The sequence below is a fragment of the Oryza sativa genome, chromosome 4 (assembly GCF_034140825.1).
Source record: "Oryza sativa Japonica Group chromosome 4, ASM3414082v1".
NCBI classification, from domain to species: domain Eukaryota; kingdom Viridiplantae; phylum Streptophyta; class Magnoliopsida; order Poales; family Poaceae; genus Oryza; species Oryza sativa.
In genome coordinates, this window is record NC_089038.1 from 32933730 (window position 1) to 32954199 (window position 20470).

Consider the following 20470-nt stretch of genomic DNA (forward strand, 5'->3'; position numbering starts at 1 on the left):
CAAATGTTTATAAAAAATCGACGGCATCATATATTAAAAAACAGACGTAGTATTATATACTTAAGACATCGGCAAACATGAGATTATCTCATTATTATACTACGTCCATGAAAGGATAACAAACAGGGTGAGCCAGCCAGCCAGCCAAATATTGTCTTGAGTCCATGCAGTAGAGGAAAATAAGATATGCATAATATGAGTCTAGTACTAGATGCCTAGATGGCATGAACTATCGGTCATCTTATCCCAGTAGCTCGAGGAAACGCGACTTGAAAGCGTCCATCTGTTTCGGTTGCAGCAACGACACCGACACCTGCACCCCGCGGCCGTCGCCGGCGCGGGCCAGCGCCATCTGGCCGTCGTGGTTCATCCTCGCCGGCACCGTCCATCTCGGCTTCCCCCACCCAAAGTCAGCGACGTCGTACGGGCAGAACCCCGGCGATCCGGACACGGTCGCCACCTTCTCTTAGGCCGCCCTGCTGTTCAGGCTAAAGAAATCCCACAAGGCCAGCGGGTCATCCGCCATCCTCCGGATCTCCTCCTGGATCGCCGACGCGGCGGCCGCCAGTGCGCCGTCGCCGTGGAGGAGGTCGCGCGCTGGGAGCGCCACGAAGCACCCGGTGAGGCACGTGCCGAAGTACCTGGCGTCGACGGGAGGGTCGAGCCGCTCGCGGAAGTCGGCGAAGAAGAAGAGGAACGCCTCGGCGTCGTCCGCGGCGGATGTCTTGGACTTGGACCGGACGAGGAGCGTCCAGACCGTCGCGACGAGGGCGACGAAGCTGGACGGTGGCCGACGCGGTGGTGCGCCGTGGGCTTCGCCGTCTCGGACGATGCGTTCACTGGTGAAAAAATATTTTTTACTCCCGGTTTAGAACCTCACTACGAATCCGGGACTAAAAATCGATAAGATGGAGGAGTAAAGAGAGGGAATCTTTAGTCCCGGTTGGTGGGAAGCGACAGTTCCTCGAGATACTTTTTTTATTTTATTGTTGATTTGCTAATGGCTAGGGTTAATCCCTATATTTTCTCCCGAATTAAATGGGATGCACATCCCCAAATCAACATCCCAAATATTAAGTTACTTGTATACACAGATTAAATACACCACAAATTCTACACACAGATCAAATACATCACAAATCCTAAAAAACTACACACAAATTAAATACATCACAGATTATACAAATTATACATCTATGCAATGAATCACAAAATCTAAAAAAATATACATCTAGTGAAACACAAATTACAAAAAAAAAAAGAAGCAAACGAGCCGCCGCCCGTCGGCCGCCTGCGCGCGCCCACCTCCACACGCGCGGCCGCGCCGCCGCCCGCCTCCACGCCCGCGGCCGCGCCGTGCCGCCGCCCGCCTCCCCGCGCGCGGCCGCGCCGTCGCCACCCGCCGCCCGCCTCCCCGCCGCCGGCCGGCTGATGGAAGAGGGAGTTGAGGGGAAGAGGAAGGGCCGGCTGATGGGAGGGAGGAGAGGGGAGGAGGAGAAGAGGAAGGGGAGGAGGAGAAGAGAGGGGATGGGAGGAGGAAGAGGATTGGATCTGAGAAGAGGAAGAGAGGGGATCCGGATGTTCCAATCTTATCTAAATATCTGTCTGGGACTTAACCGATCAGATGTGGGAGAGAAATATTTACTCCCGGTTGATAACTCCAACCGGGACTAAAGATCGATCTTTAGTCCCGGTTGGTAATACCAACCGGGACTAAAGATGTAGCGCCCGTTCCGTCGTGGCGCCTAGCGGGAAAATTATCTCCTAAAAATCCTAATTGCGAAATTTGTTTCTTTGCTTGTTGTCTAGTGTCCGTGCCATCTCAAGATCTCAATCCCCGATCTATCGTCGAGTTCAATTCCGAATCCAAATCCTTCCAAATCAAATCCCTCCGCAAAAGTCTAGTTTGCCTCCCCCGGGTTCGATGGGCCGAATCCCTCTCGGCCCATCTCCCCCTCCCTCCTCGCTCTATCTCTCTCGCTCTCTCTCTCTCTCTCGCTCTCCCCCGGCGCGCTCCCCCGCTCCTCCCCTCTCTCCCTCCGCTCCGCCCCGCGCCGCACGCGCGAGCGCGCGTCGCCGCGCCGAGCGCCCCACCCTCGCGCGCCGCGCGCGAGCGCGAGAGCCGCGCCCTGCGCCCCTCCGCTCTGCCCGCGCGCGTGCGCGTAAGCCGCCCGCGCCGAGCCAAGTCCTCCCTCTCCGCTCCCTCGCTGCCGCTTCCCGCGCGCCGTGTTCGCGTGCGCGCGCCCGCGCGGACGCCGCCCGTTGCAAGCCGCGCGCGCGTGCCGTGGTGGCCGACCGCCTGGTCGCCGCCGTCGTCAGCGCCTGCCGCGCCTGTCGCCCGTGTCGCCGCTCCGCTCCAATCCGCCCGCCGTCATCGCCGTCGTCATCGCCCGGCCCCCGCCACTCCGCGCGCAAGCCGCCAAGGGACGGAGGCAGCGCCCCTCCTCCCCCTGCCGCGTCGCCCCCGCTCCCTCCGCCTTTTCCCAAAGAGGCAAGGGGCGAGCCCCCTTTCTCTCCCTCCTTTTCCCCTTTTTCCCCCTTTTTCCCCTCTCGCCGGTGTCACCTCCTGTCGTCGCTTTGGCCGCTAGCCGGAGCGCCAGCTCGCCGGCTTGACCGCCCAATGTCGGTTCCTCTCTCCCAAACCGACCTTCCCGCCTCCTATAAACCCAAGCCCCCCTCTCCCTTCCTTCCTCTCCCATTCGCCTCCTCGCCATTGCCGCCGCTCCCGTGCTCTGTCTCGCCTCCGCCGTCCATCGCCAAGCACCGGGAGAGCCGGTGCGTTCGTGGACGCGGAAGGGGACTCCGGGCGCGCCCTCTTCTTCCTCTTCCTCGGCCCGAGGCCGGAGAGATCACTCCCGCGCCGTCGGCCTCTCGTCACCGCGCCCGTCCCGCACGGTAGTGCCTCCCTCCGTTCTTCCTCCTCGCTCCATCTCCCCCCCTTAGCTTTCGGTAGTAGCTCGAGTAGCCTCCCCGAAGTTAGCCGGCGCCGCCCCGACCGTTGCCGTCGCTCGCCGTGTGCTCGCCGCCGTCGCCGCCCGAGCTCGGAAGCGCCGCTCGTCGCCGGCCTCGCTCGGCGTAGTTCCGCCCAATCCGACGCTAGCATCGGATTCCCGTAACCGCATAGATGCTCTCGCCGCCGGGAATTAGCCCCTAGTGACCTCGTCGCCGTTTCCCCCTTCTCCCGCCGCCGGTTGCCGCCGCCGTCGAGCAACCCCCGGCAAATCCGAGCCGTTGGTTCGTCTCCCCTCGTCACGTGCAACCGCCCGGTGTGCTCGCTTTTGCCCGTATCGCCGTGGTTCGCTCCGTCGCTCGCCGCTGTCGACCGCCGTTCGTTCCGGCCAGCGTCGTCGTCTACCTCCCGCCGGCCCGCGTGGCAGCCACGTAGGCGCCACGTCGGCGCCAGCTCAGCCTAGACCGGGTCGAGCCGACCCCGGTCAGTCCCTCCCCGTGCGCGCGTTCCACCGCGAGCCGTGAGGCTGCGCGTGGACCCGCCGCACCCACGTCCACCGCGAACCGCGCGCGTGCATCACGTCCATCCTCCACCCTAGCGCCGCGCCGCGTGCTCCCTCCGCACGGTGAGCCGAGCCGCTGACAAGCGGGTCCCACCCGGGACCGCGCGAGGTGAGCCCGGTCCACCGGCTCTCTCTCTCTCCTTCCTCCGCGTGCGCGCATCTTGGGCCGCTCTGGGCCGCCTTCTTGGGCCGGCCGGCCCGTTAAGCTCGGCCGAGCCGCTCTTTCTCTCGGGCTGCGCCCTAGCCGCCCGAGAAAAGTCTGTATTCCCTCCCTCCTTTCTTTTCTTTTATTTTCTTTTCCAAAAAGGATTTAATTAAATCCTTTTCCTTTAGACCAAAAATCCAATAATCTTAGAAATTCAATATCTTCCCAACCGTAAATCCGATTGACTCCGTTCAACTCCCAAAATTCCTCAAATCCCGAGATCTATCTAATGGCACGCTTAGAGGTCATTAATAAGGCTTTATTTTCGCCGTTTGTTGAGTTGTCCCGTTTTGCGTGTAGTTTCGGAGCCCGAAGACCCGCAGTGCGAGGATTTCGAGGATCAAGCTCCAGATCTCGAGCAAGGCAAGCCACCTTTGAACATCTTGAGCCTATATTTGAATTTAATTATGTTGCTTGAAAAATATTATGCATTGATAGGATCGCACTTAATCTGCTTGTTCCGTCCGCATGACAGTTTGGCGGACCTACCTAACTTGTTGCATCTGACCCCTCCATTGCTAATTGTTATACCATGTCCCCTTGTAACCATCCAGTTGCGCCTCGATACTCGAGCACTCTGTGCGAGTATCGACGGTCGCCCTCAAACTTAAAATATGATAAACATCTTGGGTAAAACTTGGGTTTTACAAAAGATTTGGAAAACCCGACACCTGGGTCGGTGCTTGTGAACTAAATGAAATTTCCAAAACCGCGGACCGGGGAACGTACCGGGTGTACGGTTTCCCGCTCTTGCACTTAAGGACCGTTTCCTTGGAATTTCATCCAAACATAAGACAAGTACGACCACATGGGTGGAATGGGACACCCCTGGCTGAGTAACTAGTTTACCAGGGGAGCCTTGATGCCGAGAGACATGTGGATTCGCCGGGGTGGTGTCGGGGAGGACCCCTGGGCTTCCTGGCACAGTATGGTCTGGGACCTAACCTGTTGTTGGTCTGGGACCCCTCTCGTCGGCATATGGTAAACCTGTGTCGGTTTTCGAAATGTCTTGTCATGAAAGCTTGGAGGTCCCCCGACGTGGCTGATTTCCACGGGCTGGGTGATCCGGGTTAGTAATGTCGTGTGGGTAAAGTGTACCCCCTCTGCAGAGGTTAACAAACTGTTCGAACAGCCGTGCCCACGGTCATGGGCGGATGTGAGGTGATTCCTAGCGTAGTTTTGTTTGACTACTGCTTGTGAAATTGCTGTTGAGAAAAGGGGTTCGATGTTTGAAAAATCTGTAGCTGATGGGATCAGCTAGGCCCGGGTGGCCGTTTGAAAAGTTGTTGGCCCGGGTGGCCGTTTGAAAAGTTGTTGGCCCGGGTGGCCGTTGAAAAGCTGTTGGCCGGGTGCCAACCTTGTTTCAATTCTAAAGACTGATACATTGCACATACTCCGACCGGACGAGACGCACTGTCTCATCCGTGTCGTTTGAGAAGCACTCACTTAGTTGTTTCAGAAAAGAGTTCGAATAAAATCAATTGCAAAAACACCAGCCTTTCTTTGAAGCCTGCATTAAACACTTATTTCCCCTGGCTTGCTGAGTACTCCCGTACTCACCCTTGCTCTGTAACGCTCCGCTTTTCGTGAGTCGTTAAAAACTATTTCGGCAAAATCCTAATTGCGAAAATTTTCGTTCTTTGTGTGCGAGTCTAAGTTGTGCCAAGATCTCAATTCAAATCCTGTTGTTCCCTCTCATCGAAATCAAAATCCTCCGCCTCAAATCTCCTCTCCCAATTCAAGTCTCCGAAATCTAAATCCGAAAGTCAATCCCTTCCTTTGAATCCTCGCCAAACACATTTCCAAATCCCAAAATGTCCAAACCCCCGTTTTGTTTCCTTCCTTGACTCCCCTATGTTCCCGAGAACAAATACCCAAGTATTCCTTTTGAATCTTTCCCATGACTTCTCCTTGAATTCCCCTTGATACATCCCTAAACCCTCGAGTTTGAATATCAAATTTGAATTCGAACCCAAACCCTAAATCTCTCCATTTCTCTCCAAATCAATCTCCTCTGAAAAAGTCTATTTTTGCCTCCCTCGGATTTTTGTGGGCCGTTTTCTCCTCGGCCCATCTCCTCTCAGCTGCTCCTCCTCCTCCCCGCACGTGCGCTGCACGCGCCGAGAGAGAGAGGCATCGCCTCTCTTCTTTCTCTCTCGTTTTCTCGCTCCCTCTCTGTTCTCTCTCGCGCCGACACCGCTTCCCGCCGTCGTCGCCCAAAACCTCCACCGCCTTCGCCCTTTCCCGCGCGCGCCTCGCGAGGTGGCCGACCGGCCGGTCGCCGCCAACGCCAGCGCTGCCGCCATCACCGATTTTTCCCGCTGCCGCCATTCGATTTTCGGCCGTGCTGCTCGTTCTCGCGCGCGCGCGCTCTCTCGAGGCCAGCTGCTCGGTCGCCGCCGCGTCAGCCCTGACGCCGCCCGTGACCGCGCGTCGCCCAGCCCCGCCTGTGCGCATGCGTCCAAGGGAGGGAGGCAGAGCCCTCGGCCTCGCTCCCTCTCCCTTTCCTTTATCCCGAAACAGCAAGGAGCAGAGCTCCCTTTTCCCCCACCTTTTTCCTTTTGCCCGACACCGCCGGCGTCATCACCTGTCGCCGACTTGGCCGCACGCGTCGATGACCGCCAGCTCGCCGCCCCCACCTTGACCGCGCCAGCCTGCGCTCCCGTGGTTCGGATTCGGCCGTCCGATCCACCGCCTTCGCCGCCCAAAGCATCCACGCCGTCGCCACTTTCGCATCGCCCACGAAACCGCCGCTGCCGCCAGCCGAGCGCTTGACCACCAAGGTCGGTTCTTTCCGCCCCAAACCGACATCGCCTCACCCCGCGCCTATAAAACCCGAAGCCGAGCTCACCATCCCATCTCAATCCCTCCCACTTCACACTCCTACTCCACCGCGCCATTGTCGCCCTTCCTCTGCTCTCGCCGTCGCCGTCCGCCGCCGAGCACCGGGAGACCGGTGCGTGCGAGGACGCGTGACGCGGGACTCCGGGCACCCTCCTTCCTCCCCTTCCTCGGCCCGAGGCCGGAGAGCTCGCTCCCGAGCCGTCGGCCGCTCGTCACTGCGCCCGTCTCGGCTTGGTAATGCCACCCTCCGTTCTCCCTTCTTGCTCATCCTCTCCCTCCCTAGCTCACGTGGTAGCTCGGCTAGCCCCCCGAACACGCATGGACACTGCCCCAGGTCTCGCCGCCGAATCGCCGCTCGTCGCCCTTGCACCGCACGCTAGCTCGCCGGCCGCCATGCTCTGTCCCGGAGGCCGTCTCTCGTCGCCAGCCAACCTCGGTGCCGCTCCGTCCAATCCGACGCCGGGAACGGATTCCTTGAACCCCGGAGATGCTCCCATCCCTTTGAATCGAACCCTCGTCGTCTCGTCGTGTTTTCCCCTTTTGCTCTCCGGTGATTGCCGCCGCCGCAATCCGCCATCGTCGGCTTCTCTCGCGTCGATTCCTCTCGCCGCCACGCCCCCGGGGATCCCCTTGACTTCCCCCTGGCTGCCCCAAGGCCGTCGGCCTTCTCCTTTGTCTCCGCGCCGTGTCGCCGCTTCCGCCGCCGCATAACACCGCCGTGCGTGCGCCGCCGGTGACCATCGGGTCCCGCGTCACCGCGTGCGCGTCGCAACACCGTACCGGTTCGGCTAAGCCCGAGCCCGCGCACCCTTCGCTCTCCTCGCGCGCGGCCACGTCGGCATGCCAGCGAGATTGGCCGCCGCCGCCGGCCGTCGTCGCACGTCCTCTTCCTGATCCGAGCCGTGGAATGAGTTCCCCTTCTCCTCCTCCTGCCGCCAGTGCTAGCCGCCCCTTCCGGCTCGCCGCCGTTCGCCGGATCCCGCCGCACGCCGTAAGCCGTCGGATCAGCCTGCCCGGCCTCCTCTGCCTCCCCATCCGACGTGGCTGCCACGTCGGCGCCACCTCGACGCGACCGGGTCAAAAGCTGACCTCGGTCAGCCGCCTCCCTCCGTCCCCCACCCTCGCGCGCGGTCCACGGAGAGCCGACACGCTGCGCGTGGGCCCACCGCACACCGCGTCCACCCGCGCGCCGCGCGTGGACCGCCTTCCCCCGAACCCTAGCGCCGCCCTCGCGTGCGCCCATCCCACCGTGGGCCGTATCACCGACAAGTGGGCCCCACCCGGGACCCCGCGTGGTGGGCTCGGTCCACCGGACCGCCCCCTCTCCCTCCCGCGCGCCCTAATGGGCCGCCTGTTTGCGCCCGCGTCGGCCCAATGGCTTGGCCGAGCCTCCTTCGACCCTTGGGCCGCGCCAATGCCACCGAAACAAGTCTAGTTTACATCCCTCCTTCAATTCTCTTTCCAGAAAGGGGTTTAATAAATTATTAAATCCTTTCTTCTTTGATTAGAAAATCCTTAAACCTTAGAAAATCCATATCTTCCCAACCGCTCATCCGATTGACTCCGTTCCACTTCCAGTAATTCCGTAAAATTGAGATCTATTTAATGGCACTAATAATTAGTCTAAATAGGATCTTTCCTTTGGTCTTTTGTTTAGGTTTTCGATTGTTTGCGTATAGTTGCGGTTATCGGATTTTCGTCGATCGCGGGTTTTCTTGAAGATTCGTGAAGCTTCGTGAAGACCTTGAGCAAGGCAAGTCACCCTTTGATCAATTGCCCCTATAATTGAAAAGTCATTATTATTTTGTTTGCAACTTGCATTAGTGGAATCACACACTTAACTTGCTTGGCCTCGGTTTGCGTGCCAGACCGACGGACCTACCCAGTAGTCACACTAATTTCCGTAGGTCGTACTACCCTGATTCCTTGTCGCTCCACCCTTGTGGTACCTCGGTATTCGTGCTCTCTGAGCGCGTATACCAAATATCCCACATACACCGTTGCTTGTCGAAAACTTGGGAAATGGGTTTGTGAAGCCTTCAAAACCCGACATGTGGTGTCGGTGTGTTTGAAAATAAAATGAATTGTGAAAACTCGCGATGCGGGGGTTGTGCCTATGTGGCACTGTCCCGTATTCGCATATAAGGACCGATTCCTGTGGGAAACTCATCGAACATAATCAAGTGCAACCACAAGGTGGAATGGGACACCCTGGCTAAGTAACTAGACGGTTCAGGGAAACCTCGCATGCCAATAGTTGGGAACGCCGGGGCGGGGTCGGACAAACCGGGTTCCTGGTAAGGCAAGAACGAGAAGCTTGCTCACTTACCGATCAAGGTGGTTGGAGTTTGATTTGTGCACGCCTAAAAAGGCCTATGTTTATGAGAGGATTTGATCCTTCTATGTGGCATGAGGTAACCCTGGGTCGGCTGGGGAAAGGCTTTGTCGCGAACCTCTGACACCGGCCAGTGTCTAGAGTAAGTTCGTGTCTTGTGGGTAAAGTGTACCCCTCTGCAGAGGTTAACTAACTGTTCGAACAGCCGTGCCCACGGTCATGGGCGGATGTGAGGTGGTTCCCGTTGCGTAGATTTGTTTGCCTGTGCTTTGTGAAAAGTTGTTGTGGTGTGGGAATCGTAACCAGAATCAGCCTATGTGGCAGATGGACGACCTGAGTGGTCAGAAACGAATCTGTGTGATTCGGGATGTCTGCGGGCATCATAGACTAGGCTTCCCGAGTGGAAGCGGATTGTTGTGCTGCTGGGCAGCTGGACTCTGGGAGTCCGAGAAAATGAAAAAGGCTCTGGGAGCCGATTAATCAAGTGGAATGGCTCTGGGAGCCGAGAAGTAATGATCTGACCCGGGAGGTCGGTACATTGCTAAATGAGTTGTTGAAAAGCATCTCTTAAAGTCGAATCGAGACGCAAGTCTCTTTTCGCCCAAACATAGAAAGAAATAAATCACTTAGTGATTTCAAAATGTCTTCAAATAAAAGATTTGCAAAACAACCTTGCCTCTCTTCCAAGCTTGCATTAAACACCTAAGTTCCCGTGACTTGCTGAGTGCGAAAGTACTCACCCTTGCTCTATATAAATATATACATAGTTCCTCCGCCCTGAAGAGAAGATAAGGTGAAGTGAAGATTAGGGTTTCGTCCTGGTTCCCAGCCGTCGCCTGTGGTGTTGGGTGTTAGTTCGTTGGTTCCGCTGCTGCTGCTGTTGTTGGTGTTTCCTCGTCCGTGTCGTCGGTTGCATTCTCGGGTTGTTCTGAGCTGCAACCTAAGTTAAGGTAAATAAGTCCTCTATCTATTTTAAGGATTTGCTATGATTCATATTTGTCACCGTGGGTACCAGCACTATGTCCTGGGACTGGTACCGAGATCGCGGTTTCGTAGGAAGCGGTTCGCGCCGTTTTCCCTACGACACGCTCCTATCAGGTGCCGTTATACGGCGGTATCAGATTGGGGTGTGACAAGAGATGGTATCAGAGCATTAGTTGGCCCTAGGATCGAAACCCCTAAATAGGATGGCATTATCTGAATACAAAAACTATTTGTGAAAGCTAAGGTGTCGTTGTCCCCTTTAGCTCTAGTTTTGCGAAAAATCTTTTGTGTCCAAAAGTAGAAGCTAGTCGTTGTTTTGACTTTTATCCTAGAGCAAACCTGTCTTCACGCCCAGTTGAAGAAAGGTGAGCTCAAGCCTCTAGGAGTCTTAGTTAAGCCCTTGTTGGTAGGCTAACCTTAGTACCGTCACCCGCTCGGTAGGAGTTGTGGTGAACTAGTGCGTGTGTGAGTTTTGTTTGGTAGTCCGTGTTCAGGTGTTAGACCAGTTGGGTTACCGGCTGGGACACACCACCTATGTCTTCTGTGATTTCGAAAACCGTTTTGATGTAGTGTTTTTGTTTCCTCCTTTTCTTATCTACTTTCTGCGTTGGTCAGTTCTCAGTTCCTCTGAAGCAAATGGCACCTCAACCAACCTGTCAGACTTGTGTCCGCAACTACCTTGGTTCTGAGGAAGACCCAGCTTTGTCAGAAAATCCAAATCAACTAGCTGAACAAGTCACCAACCAAGTCGCCAAGACTGGTAATGCTGTTCCTGGACCAAACAAGGAAGTTGCAACCAGAAACCAACACTCCTCAATGGATATTTATCAGATTCTAGCCAATCAGACTCAGATGCTACAAGAAATAGCTCAAAATTTGGCTTCTATACAACAACAACTGCTACTACCACAGCCCAAGGTGAATCCAGACAAGAGTAAGAATGAGGCCGCAGAAATACAAGGAACACAATCAGTAGAAGGCACTGATACCCATAAAGAGAAGAACAAAGAATTCTTAAATGTGATGATTACAGGGATGAAAACCCCACTTCGAGCTAATAATTGCCCCAACCTTCAGAACTCAATCAATGAATCCGTATCGCAAGAAAATAGCATGGTTAAAGAAGGAAGTTGTCACAAAAGAAAGACCTTGCCATCAGAAGTTGACATGCAAGATGTCCCACAATGTCAGACACTGCAATCTTGCCAAAACTTATCCAAGACCCCCACCCTCAAATCAAAGAAGATCAGACACGTTCCCGGATTCATATGCTTCATTTGCCACGAAATTGGCCATTACATGAGACACTGCCCCCAAAAACCCTATATGGATGCACTACTACAAGCTAATATGAGCATCTCAAGGATGCCCTTCTATCCCCAAGGAAGCCCGAATTCGCCAAATGTTAATGCAGTACGTCCAACCTTCCCTGATGACAAAAGAGCAAAAGCATCCTGCGACATGTGCCAAGACATCCAAGAAAAGAAAGAGATGCAAGAATACAAGAGACGCAAAGTAATGTCCCTAGAGATTCAAGCAAAAGAAGATTTGTGTCGAAAAAACAAACTCGCCAGCACAATACTATCAGAAAGCATCTCATTCAACTAGTTCCGGTTCTACGTCTCGTTCGACTATGTCAGAACCTGGTCAGCAAGCCACAATGATCAACAGTAGTAGCCATGAAGGAAGCAACTCCGAACCATGCCCTACACCTTCAAAAAGACGTGGTTATAAGGCAGGAGTCGAATGTTTCATCTGCCATGGGATGGGACACTATTCATGGTGCTGCCCTCAGAAAGTCAAGTCAAAACGAGTCCAACCAACAACAAGCCTTCCCAACGTATCTGGACCAAAGAGTTCAAAGTCACCAAACAGTGGTTCTGCCTCGTTGACCTCACCGCCCGTCGGACAAGGTCGTCTGAACCATGTGCAAGTAGAAACAAATGGAAAAGTTGTGAATCTCGAGCAAGTTGAAGGAGCAGGAGAAGAACAGGTTCCACAGGCAAGAGCAAAGCCACAGTAAGATGAAGAATGCTAAGTGAATCAAGTTACCAGACCGTTTTGTGGCAAGTACGCAACAATAAGTTGAAGAAAGACTAGCAGAGTCTGAAGCTGCGAAGAAGTCTGAAGATCCCTTTTGGTTTCGTGTGTGTGGTCCACCTTCGAATCTCGGGGTCGAGATTCTTGTAAGGGGGGTGGATCTGTAACGCTCCGCTTTTCGTGAGTCGTTAAAAACTATTTCGGCAAAATCCTAATTGCGAAAATTTTCGTTCTTTGTGTGCGAGTCTAAGTTGTGCCAAGATCTCAATTCAAATCCTGTTGTTCCCTCTCATCGAAATCAAAATCCTCCGCCTCAAATCTCCTCTCCCAATTCAAGTCTCCGAAATCTAAATCCGAAAGTCAATCCCTTCCTTTGAATCCTCGCCAAACACATTTCCAAATCCCAAAATGTCCAAACCCCCGTTTTGTTTCCTTCCTTGACTCCCCTATGTTCCCGAGAACAAATACCCAAGTATTCCTTTTGAATCTTTCCCATGACTTCTCCTTGAATTCCCCTTGATACATCCCTAAACCCTCGAGTTTGAATATCAAATTTGAATTCGAACCCAAACCCTAAATCTCTCCATTTCTCTCCAAATCAATCTCCTCTGAAAAAGTCTATTTTTGCCTCCCTCGGATTTTTGTGGGCCGTTTTCTCCTCGGCCCATCTCCTCTCAGCTGCTCCTCCTCCTCCCCGCACGTGCGCTGCACGCGCCGAGAGAGAGAGGCATCGCCTCTCTTCTTTCTCTCTCGTTTTCTCGCTCCCTCTCTGTTCTCTCTCGCGCCGACACCGCTTCCCGCCGTCGTCGCCCAAAACCTCCACCGCCTTCGCCCTTTCCCGCGCGCGCCTCGCGAGGTGGCCGACCGGCCGGTCGCCGCCAACGCCAGCGCTGCCGCCATCACCGATTTTTCCCGCTGCCGCCATTCGATTTTCGGCCGTGCTGCTCGTTCTCGCGCGCGCGCGCTCTCTCGAGGCCAGCTGCTCGGTCGCCGCCGCGTCAGCCCTGACGCCGCCCGTGACCGCGCGTCGCCCAGCCCCGCCTGTGCGCATGCGTCCAAGGGAGGGAGGCAGAGCCCTCGGCCTCGCTCCCTCTCCCTTTCCTTTATCCCGAAACAGCAAGGAGCAGAGCTCCCTTTTCCCCCACCTTTTTCCTTTTGCCCGACACCGCCGGCGTCATCACCTGTCGCCGACTTGGCCGCACGCGTCGATGACCGCCAGCTCGCCGCCCCCACCTTGACCGCGCCAGCCTGCGCTCCCGTGGTTCGGATTCGGCCGTCCGATCCACCGCCTTCGCCGCCCAAAGCATCCACGCCGTCGCCACTTTCGCATCGCCCACGAAACCGCCGCTGCCGCCAGCCGAGCGCTTGACCACCAAGGTCGGTTCTTTCCGCCCCAAACCGACATCGCCTCACCCCGCGCCTATAAAACCCGAAGCCGAGCTCACCATCCCATCTCAATCCCTCCCACTTCACACTCCTACTCCACCGCGCCATTGTCGCCCTTCCTCTGCTCTCGCCGTCGCCGTCCGCCGCCGAGCACCGGGAGACCGGTGCGTGCGAGGACGCGTGACGCGGGACTCCGGGCACCCTCCTTCCTCCCCTTCCTCGGCCCGAGGCCGGAGAGCTCGCTCCCGAGCCGTCGGCCGCTCGTCACTGCGCCCGTCTCGGCTTGGTAATGCCACCCTCCGTTCTCCCTTCTTGCTCATCCTCTCCCTCCCTAGCTCACGTGGTAGCTCGGCTAGCCCCCCGAACACGCATGGACACTGCCCCAGGTCTCGCCGCCGAATCGCCGCTCGTCGCCCTTGCACCGCACGCTAGCTCGCCGGCCGCCATGCTCTGTCCCGGAGGCCGTCTCTCGTCGCCAGCCAACCTCGGTGCCGCTCCGTCCAATCCGACGCCGGGAACGGATTCCTTGAACCCCGGAGATGCTCCCATCCCTTTGAATCGAACCCTCGTCGTCTCGTCGTGTTTTCCCCTTTTGCTCTCCGGTGATTGCCGCCGCCGCAATCCGCCATCGTCGGCTTCTCTCGCGTCGATTCCTCTCGCCGCCACGCCCCCGGGGATCCCCTTGACTTCCCCCTGGCTGCCCCAAGGCCGTCGGCCTTCTCCTTTGTCTCCGCGCCGTGTCGCCGCTTCCGCCGCCGCATAACACCGCCGTGCGTGCGCCGCCGGTGACCATCGGGTCCCGCGTCACCGCGTGCGCGTCGCAACACCGTACCGGTTCGGCTAAGCCCGAGCCCGCGCACCCTTCGCTCTCCTCGCGCGCGGCCACGTCGGCATGCCAGCGAGATTGGCCGCCGCCGCCGGCCGTCGTCGCACGTCCTCTTCCTGATCCGAGCCGTGGAATGAGTTCCCCTTCTCCTCCTCCTGCCGCCAGTGCTAGCCGCCCCTTCCGGCTCGCCGCCGTTCGCCGGATCCCGCCGCACGCCGTAAGCCGTCGGATCAGCCTGCCCGGCCTCCTCTGCCTCCCCATCCGACGTGGCTGCCACGTCGGCGCCACCTCGACGCGACCGGGTCAAAAGCTGACCTCGGTCAGCCGCCTCCCTCCGTCCCCCACCCTCGCGCGCGGTCCACGGAGAGCCGACACGCTGCGCGTGGGCCCACCGCACACCGCGTCCACCCGCGCGCCGCGCGTGGACCGCCTTCCCCCGAACCCTAGCGCCGCCCTCGCGTGCGCCCATCCCACCGTGGGCCGTATCACCGACAAGTGGGCCCCACCCGGGACCCCGCGTGGTGGGCTCGGTCCACCGGACCGCCCCCTCTCCCTCCCGCGCGCCCTAATGGGCCGCCTGTTTGCGCCCGCGTCGGCCCAATGGCTTGGCCGAGCCTCCTTCGACCCTTGGGCCGCGCCAATGCCACCGAAACAAGTCTAGTTTACATCCCTCCTTCAATTCTCTTTCCAGAAAGGGGTTTAATAAATTATTAAATCCTTTCTTCTTTGATTAGAAAATCCTTAAACCTTAGAAAATCCATATCTTCCCAACCGCTCATCCGATTGACTCCGTTCCACTTCCAGTAATTCCGTAAAATTGAGATCTATTTAATGGCACTAATAATTAGTCTAAATAGGATCTTTCCTTTGGTCTTTTGTTTAGGTTTTCGATTGTTTGCGTATAGTTGCGGTTATCGGATTTTCGTCGATCGCGGGTTTTCTTGAAGATTCGTGAAGCTTCGTGAAGACCTTGAGCAAGGCAAGTCACCCTTTGATCAATTGCCCCTATAATTGAAAAGTCATTATTATTTTGTTTGCAACTTGCATTAGTGGAATCACACACTTAACTTGCTTGGCCTCGGTTTGCGTGCCAGACCGACGGACCTACCCAGTAGTCACACTAATTTCCGTAGGTCGTACTACCCTGATTCCTTGTCGCTCCACCCTTGTGGTACCTCGGTATTCGTGCTCTCTGAGCGCGTATACCAAATATCCCACATACACCGTTGCTTGTCGAAAACTTGGGAAATGGGTTTGTGAAGCCTTCAAAACCCGACATGTGGTGTCGGTGTGTTTGAAAATAAAATGAATTGTGAAAACTCGCGATGCGGGGGTTGTGCCTATGTGGCACTGTCCCGTATTCGCATATAAGGACCGATTCCTGTGGGAAACTCATCGAACATAATCAAGTGCAACCACAAGGTGGAATGGGACACCCTGGCTAAGTAACTAGACGGTTCAGGGAAACCTCGCATGCCAATAGTTGGGAACGCCGGGGCGGGGTCGGACAAACCGGGTTCCTGGTAAGGCAAGAACGAGAAGCTTGCTCACTTACCGATCAAGGTGGTTGGAGTTTGATTTGTGCACGCCTAAAAAGGCCTATGTTTATGAGAGGATTTGATCCTTCTATGTGGCATGAGGTAACCCTGGGTCGGCTGGGGAAAGGCTTTGTCGCGAACCTCTGACACCGGCCAGTGTCTAGAGTAAGTTCGTGTCTTGTGGGTAAAGTGTACCCCTCTGCAGAGGTTAACTAACTGTTCGAACAGCCGTGCCCACGGTCATGGGCGGATGTGAGGTGGTTCCCGTTGCGTAGATTTGTTTGCCTGTGCTTTGTGAAAAGTTGTTGTGGTGTGGGAATCGTAACCAGAATCAGCCTATGTGGCAGATGGACGACCTGAGTGGTCAGAAACGAATCTGTGTGATTCGGGATGTCTGCGGGCATCATAGACTAGGCTTCCCGAGTGGAAGCGGATTGTTGTGCTGCTGGGCAGCTGGACTCTGGGAGTCCGAGAAAATGAAAAAGGCTCTGGGAGCCGATTAATCAAGTGGAATGGCTCTGGGAGCCGAGAAGTAATGATCTGACCCGGGAGGTCGGTACATTGCTAAATGAGTTGTTGAAAAGCATCTCTTAAAGTCGAATCGAGACGCAAGTCTCTTTTCGCCCAAACATAGAAAGAAATAAATCACTTAGTGATTTCAAAATGTCTTCAAATAAAAGATTTGCAAAACAACCTTGCCTCTCTTCCAAGCTTGCATTAAACACCTAAGTTCCCGTGACTTGCTGAGTGCGAAAGTACTCACCCTTGCTCTATATAAATATATACATAGTTCCTCCGCCCTGAAGAGAAGATAAGGTGAAGTGAAGATTAGGGTTTCGTCCTGGTTCCCAGCCGTCGCCTGTGGTGTTGGGTGTTAGTTCGTTGGTTCCGCTGCTGCTGCTGTTGTTGGTGTTTCCTCGTCCGTGTCGTCGGTTGCATTCTCGGGTTGTTCTGAGCTGCAACCTAAGTTAAGGTAAATAAGTCCTCTATCTATTTTAAGGATTTGCTATGATTCATATTTGTCACCGTGGGTACCAGCACTATGTCCTGGGACTGGTACCGAGATCGCGGTTTCGTAGGAAGCGGTTCGCGCCGTTTTCCCTACGACACGCTCCTATCAGGTGCCGTTATACGGCGGTATCAGATTGGGGTGTGACATGCTCTATATAAATAATCTCCCCCCCAGTTGCTGAAGAAGATGAAGCGGATCCCGCTGATGAGGAGTTCTTCCAGGAGCAAGCCGGCTTCGATGAGTTTTAGGGTTTCGGCCTAGTTCCCAAGTCGCGCCTGTGATGTTTGGTCCAAGTCATGGCTTCCGTTTCCCTTTTGTAATGCAGTTGTGAGCTCGGGATCTGTCCGCAGCCCAACATGACTGTACTTCTACTCTATAATAAAGAGACCTCTGTTGCTGTGATATTCTGTCTCCCTGTGATACCAGCACTGTTTCCTGGGACTGGTATCGATTAACAGGTTAATTTGGAGCGTCACGGGCTAGTTCCGGTCGGTACTAGTTCGGGGCGTGACAAGAGATCTTTACTCCCGGTTAGTATTACCAACCGGGACTAAAGTGGTAATCTTTAGTCCCGGTTGGTAGTATAAACCGGGACTAAAAATCCTCGACCCCATGACATACATCTGACAGGGGATGAACCGGGACTAAAAATCATCTTTAGTCCCGGTTGGTAAAGATCAAAAATTTTTTAACCGGGACTAAAAATCGTTTTTAGTCCCGGTTTTTAGTGGAACCGGGACTATTGTGAGATTTGGTCGACCGACCAAAGATGGTTTCTCCACCAGTGGTTTCTTGAGGCGTTCGAGCTGCTCCGCGCCCACAGTGAACGTCCGGCGGGAGTACCACTTGCTTTCTTCTCCACTCGATGGCGGCGCCGCCGACGGCGATACCTGCTTTGTCATGTCGACGTATTCTTATCAAGGCAACATCCAAAAACGATATTTTTTTTTCACTTTTAAACCTTTTTTATTTTAAAAATAAATTCATCAAAAATTTATTTTAAAGTTAAACATTTTGTCCATATCAACCTACCTGGCATGGCAAGACAACACTGACATATCATCTACAACGAGCGTGATAGTTTTATCCTAACATGTCAATGTAAGACAATGTCTTCACGCTATTTAGACCAGTGTGTCAGTATTATTTTGCTACGTTAGTCCGGCTGGCATGGTCAATAAGTTCCAAATCTTGTAAATAAGTTTTGAATGGGTTTATTTTTGAAATTAGAAAATAAAAAGGATTAAAAAAATCTCTAGAAAACGGTAGCACCCCATTCGCATATCTTATTGGGATGCAATAATTGGTATTAGTAGACTTTAACAACTTTATTGGTTCGCTTATACTTTGTTATGCTTATCCTTATAACTTACTAGCAAATAGCAACCAAAGAATAATAAAACAATTTATTAGTAAAACTATTTAAGTATCTTGAGTGATTGAAAAACAAATCTAAAATTAAATTTTAGCTAATAAGTATAAGCAGCGAAACAATAGATTGTTAACAACTGATATTGCCATTTAAACATTCCAAAATCTTCGGACTAATGTGCAATGATCGTTCAGATTAGGCTCCTTTGAAGGCAAAGAATTTTTTTAACGAATTTGAAATAATTGAAATCCCATTTTTTTTTCTTTGGAGCCTTTTGATGGTAAGAAATGGATTCCAAAATTCCTACTTCCTTTATTTATTTTTTTTTGGAAAACTGAAAACATTTGATAAAAGATCATGTTTTCCAATTCCCTTAAGCCCAAGGCAAATGCCTATTTACAATCCCCTTAAGCCCAAGGCAAATGCCTATTTATCTATTATAGCCAAACGTTTTCTTCACAATTAATTCTTGTGATTTTCTTATGGAGTAGCCAAACACCTATACCTCTTTTAAATTTATGTGTTTTTATTTCCTGTAGAATTGGAATAGCCATGCCACTCTTTCTATATTTTTCATTTTCCTGTATATTTCCAATCGATCTTCTGTTACCCACAACAATTCCTTTAAACGCATGTAAACCCTGTCTTCCTCCTCCCCTCTGAAACTGCTAAGTGGTGATCAGCCACACAGGGAAGGGCATGGGCGATCAGTTTCCGGACACACGAAATATTTTTTCTTTAAAGTTTATATATATACGTATAAACTTTGTACATATATATATATATGCGTATACATACATGCACGTATATAGGAGGACGTGGGGAAGGGTGTGTGGAGGGGACGACTCCACGGGTACACCCACGCACGGTTAGATGTTCATCATCATCCCCCTCCTCTCTCCTCATCTTATCACAACCCAACCCGTTATCTGTATGTCGTCTAAAGAGTTGGGATGTCGCCGGTACCCAAAAAAAAAAACAAAAAAAAGCTCACCAAGATTAGAAATAAAGAAGTCCATTTACAAATCTTGGCATGAATCCGACGATCTAAAATCTACGAGATTTCATCCTCAAATTTCTCGCATGTTATTTAGCAAATCCGTAAAATGATTTCCCGACATACCACAGGCAAGTTCGGCGTGTACTTCCTTAAGACGCTCCTGGCCAACGCCTCTCCATCCGGCAACTTGATAACCGAGCGGTCGAAGCACGGCGTCGCGGCCGGCGTCTCGCCGCGGCACGACGCCGCCCACGCCTCCACGAACATCTAGAAGGACTTCCCGTCGGCGACGCCGTGGTGCACCGTCACGCCGACCGCCACCCCTCCCACCAGACGCGTGGACTGCACGGCCATCACCGACGTCGGCAGCTCGCCCATGTCGAGCTCCGGGGCGAGCTGCTCCAGCAACCGCAGGTCGTCGTCGGGCGCGTCGCCGCCGCCGCCCGCGACGCTGCGGACGTCGGCGTCGCACTCCGCCTCCACGAACCTCACCGCGTCCGAGGCCGAGCAGACGATGGCGACGTCGCCGGTGTCCTCGAGGTGGACGAGCCTGCCGGCGAGCGGGGCGAAGGTCGCCAGCGTCGCGCCGAGGGAGGACCGGAGCGAGTCGACGATGCCGTCGAACGGCGGCCAGCTGCTGCCGGCGCTCTCGTAGAATAGGACGTGTTGCAGGAGCGGGATGCGTAGCCACAGCGCCTCCGTCGCGGTGAGCTTCATCGGCTCCGTCGGCAGCGCAGCCTTCGCCGGTACAGCGACATGGCTGACTCCCACGACACGCACAGTCACAGCAGCCGACATCCGTCCTCTCCCCTGCTGTACTAGCACAATGGACAATGGTGGTGAGTGAGCAGGGCTGTATCAGCTGCCGCGAGAGCGATTAATCAAAATATAAGAGATATTAGGAACATATAGTACTGCTAATCTCTGCGTAGAAAATCTGTTTAGATTTATACTATTAAGATTTTTATGTTTAGATTTATAATGCTGGAACGTGTCTTTTTCAACCAAAAGAAATTTATATTTATTGTTCAACCAGGTTTTTTATATATATTTTAAGAAGTAGTAACACTCAGCAGGTACGTTCACGATGCTGAAGCGTATCAGAAAATCAATGGGCGAGACGACAGCGAGAGTAGGGGCGACGTGTTTGTGATTAGGCCCCTGCAACTGAACTACTCGTTCTGAAAAGAATTCAATCCTACCAACAAACCTCGACAAATTATTTTGGGACGACGTGTTTGTGATTAGGTCCCTGCAACTCAACTAGGGAAGGCAACGGGTCGGGTCGGGCATGGGTAGAGCAAAACCATGCTCGAACCCATGCCCGTCGTTGCCCGCCCAAACCCTACCCACTAAGGTTAGTGGGCAAAACTCTATACCCGTACCCATGCCCGACGGGCATGGATATACCTGGCG

The 20470-nt window shown here is 54.0% G+C and overlaps 1 protein-coding gene and 1 pseudogene across 1 annotated transcript; both read right to left on the bottom strand.

The window, feature by feature from the left end:
• Window positions 1-196: 196 nt before the first annotated feature.
• LOC107278377 (anthocyanidin 3-O-glucoside 6''-O-acyltransferase-like) lies at window positions 197-19321 on the bottom strand (annotated as a pseudogene).
• Window positions 19322-19852, bottom strand: LOC136356243 (phenolic glucoside malonyltransferase 1-like). Its single transcript, XM_066309845.1, has one exon. It carries the CDS (start codon window positions 19850-19852, stop codon window positions 19322-19324), a length of 531 nt encoding a protein of 176 aa, XP_066165942.1.
• Window positions 19853-20470: the final 618 nt, after the last annotated feature.

Bases quoted from the DNA above. Each gene is read 5' to 3' on its own strand.
- LOC136356243 (XM_066309845.1), bottom strand. From the start codon at position 19,852: ATGTCGGCTGCTGTGACTGTGCGTGTCGTGGGAGTCAGCCATGTCGCT.